Here is a 1429-nt window from a genome sequence, read left to right on the forward strand (position 1 = left end):
GATGGGTAAATAAGTGGTTGGAAAGATGTTGAGAGGGTGAGTGGAAAGGGGTGGATAGATACGTGAACGAGTGATTAAAGGAATGAATTGTTGGAAGGAGTGATGGGTAGTAGATAAAAAGCAGATCTATGGGTTTGTGAAAGATAAATTGTTAGTTGGAGGGGACAGTTGGATGAATGGGTGGATGGTTGGTTGGAAGGGGATGGATGGGTGATGGATGGGAGGGGATGGATGGATGGTTGGTTGGAAGGTGACAGATGGATACATAGGCTGGCAGTTGGTTGGTTAGTTCATTAGTTGACTGGCTGGTTGGTTAGGAGACATAGAGCTCATGTTGCTCAGCCGTAACCTCAGAAAACCTCTTGTGATTTCAGGAAGGCAACAGCCCCCAGGGGAGCAACCAGGGAGTCAAAATCACCCCGGACCAGCAGAAGAGGAGCAGCTTTTTCCGATGTGTTCTTCTGTGAGGAATCCCGCCTTACCCTGAGCCTCGCTCAGCCGAGCTGACTGTGCCTGTCCTGAGTGAGCCCCTCACTCAGCCGGGGCCCTCCCCCCTCACCACTCCCCGCCACGCCGCGGCCACCGGGCCCGTGGCCACCAGAACACAATCGAGAAATTGTTTATTTTAGTAACTGATCTTTTTCAACTCTGGAGATGGAAGAAGTTAAGAATCTGCTACCTTTCCTGCGACATCCACTGAATGGGTCCACGCACCGTGTAAAGCTAGAGAGAGAGGTGAAGCCGCGGCACGGCCGTCAGTAGCAGCCCACACGGCAGGCCTCCATCTCTGGGCCTCGACATAGCTAGAGCCCCGCCGGAAAGCCTGTGCGTGTCCCCCGCGGCAGAAGCGAGGGCCCCAAAGGCCAGCGATAGCTCCAGGGCAGCCCGTCTCTGCACCCTGAGCGAGGCAACTCACATCAGGCCCGGGAAGCGTCTGCCCAACAAATCCAACACCTGCTTTCACCTATTCTCTCCGTTTTTGGACAAGTGACAGAAACCGTTATCTACTCCCCGCGCCCCCCCACCCCGGCTCCACCCCGCCACCCCCATGTTAACTGTCAAACCAAAGGGAAGCACAAATTAAGGAAATCGTGAGGAAAGAAGCATAGAGTGGCCTTTCCTGTTTACAGCCAGGTTTGGTCCCGTGGTCCAGCCAGGCCTTGGGCATGGCCAGTAGGTCCCTCCACAGTCCCCACCTGAGCACTGAGGGGTCTCCGTGCATGCCACGGTGACGCCGAAATGCAGTCACACACGGCCCACCCTCGATCGGGGCACCCACTCCTCTTCGTCCTCCCGCTGACTCCAAATCGGACGTTCTTTTCTAGAGATTTTTATTTTTCCAGATCTGTAGTGTCAGGAGGTGATTCTCTCCTTGATTTCCAACAGCAGGCCCAGGTGATCGGGAACACACGCACCCCCCCCCCCAACC

The 1429-nt window shown here is 55.2% G+C and overlaps 1 protein-coding gene across 1 annotated transcript in view; it reads left to right on the forward strand.

The window, feature by feature from the left end:
* Window positions 1-1359, forward strand: part of RAB8A (RAB8A, member RAS oncogene family) — an 18713-nt gene extending 17354 nt beyond the window's left edge. The window contains exon 8 of the mRNA XM_007460981.1: window positions 375-1359. Within this exon, the coding sequence (XP_007461043.1) occupies window positions 375-467 (93 nt within the window). The 3' untranslated portion in view covers window positions 468-1359. The remainder of the gene's footprint in view (window positions 1-374) is intronic.
* Window positions 1360-1429: the final 70 nt, after the last annotated feature.

The sequence above is a fragment of the Lipotes vexillifer genome, unplaced genomic scaffold, assembly GCF_000442215.2.
Source record: "Lipotes vexillifer unplaced genomic scaffold, Lipotes_vexillifer_v1.1 scaffold469, whole genome shotgun sequence".
NCBI lineage: Eukaryota > Metazoa > Chordata > Mammalia > Artiodactyla > Lipotidae > Lipotes > Lipotes vexillifer.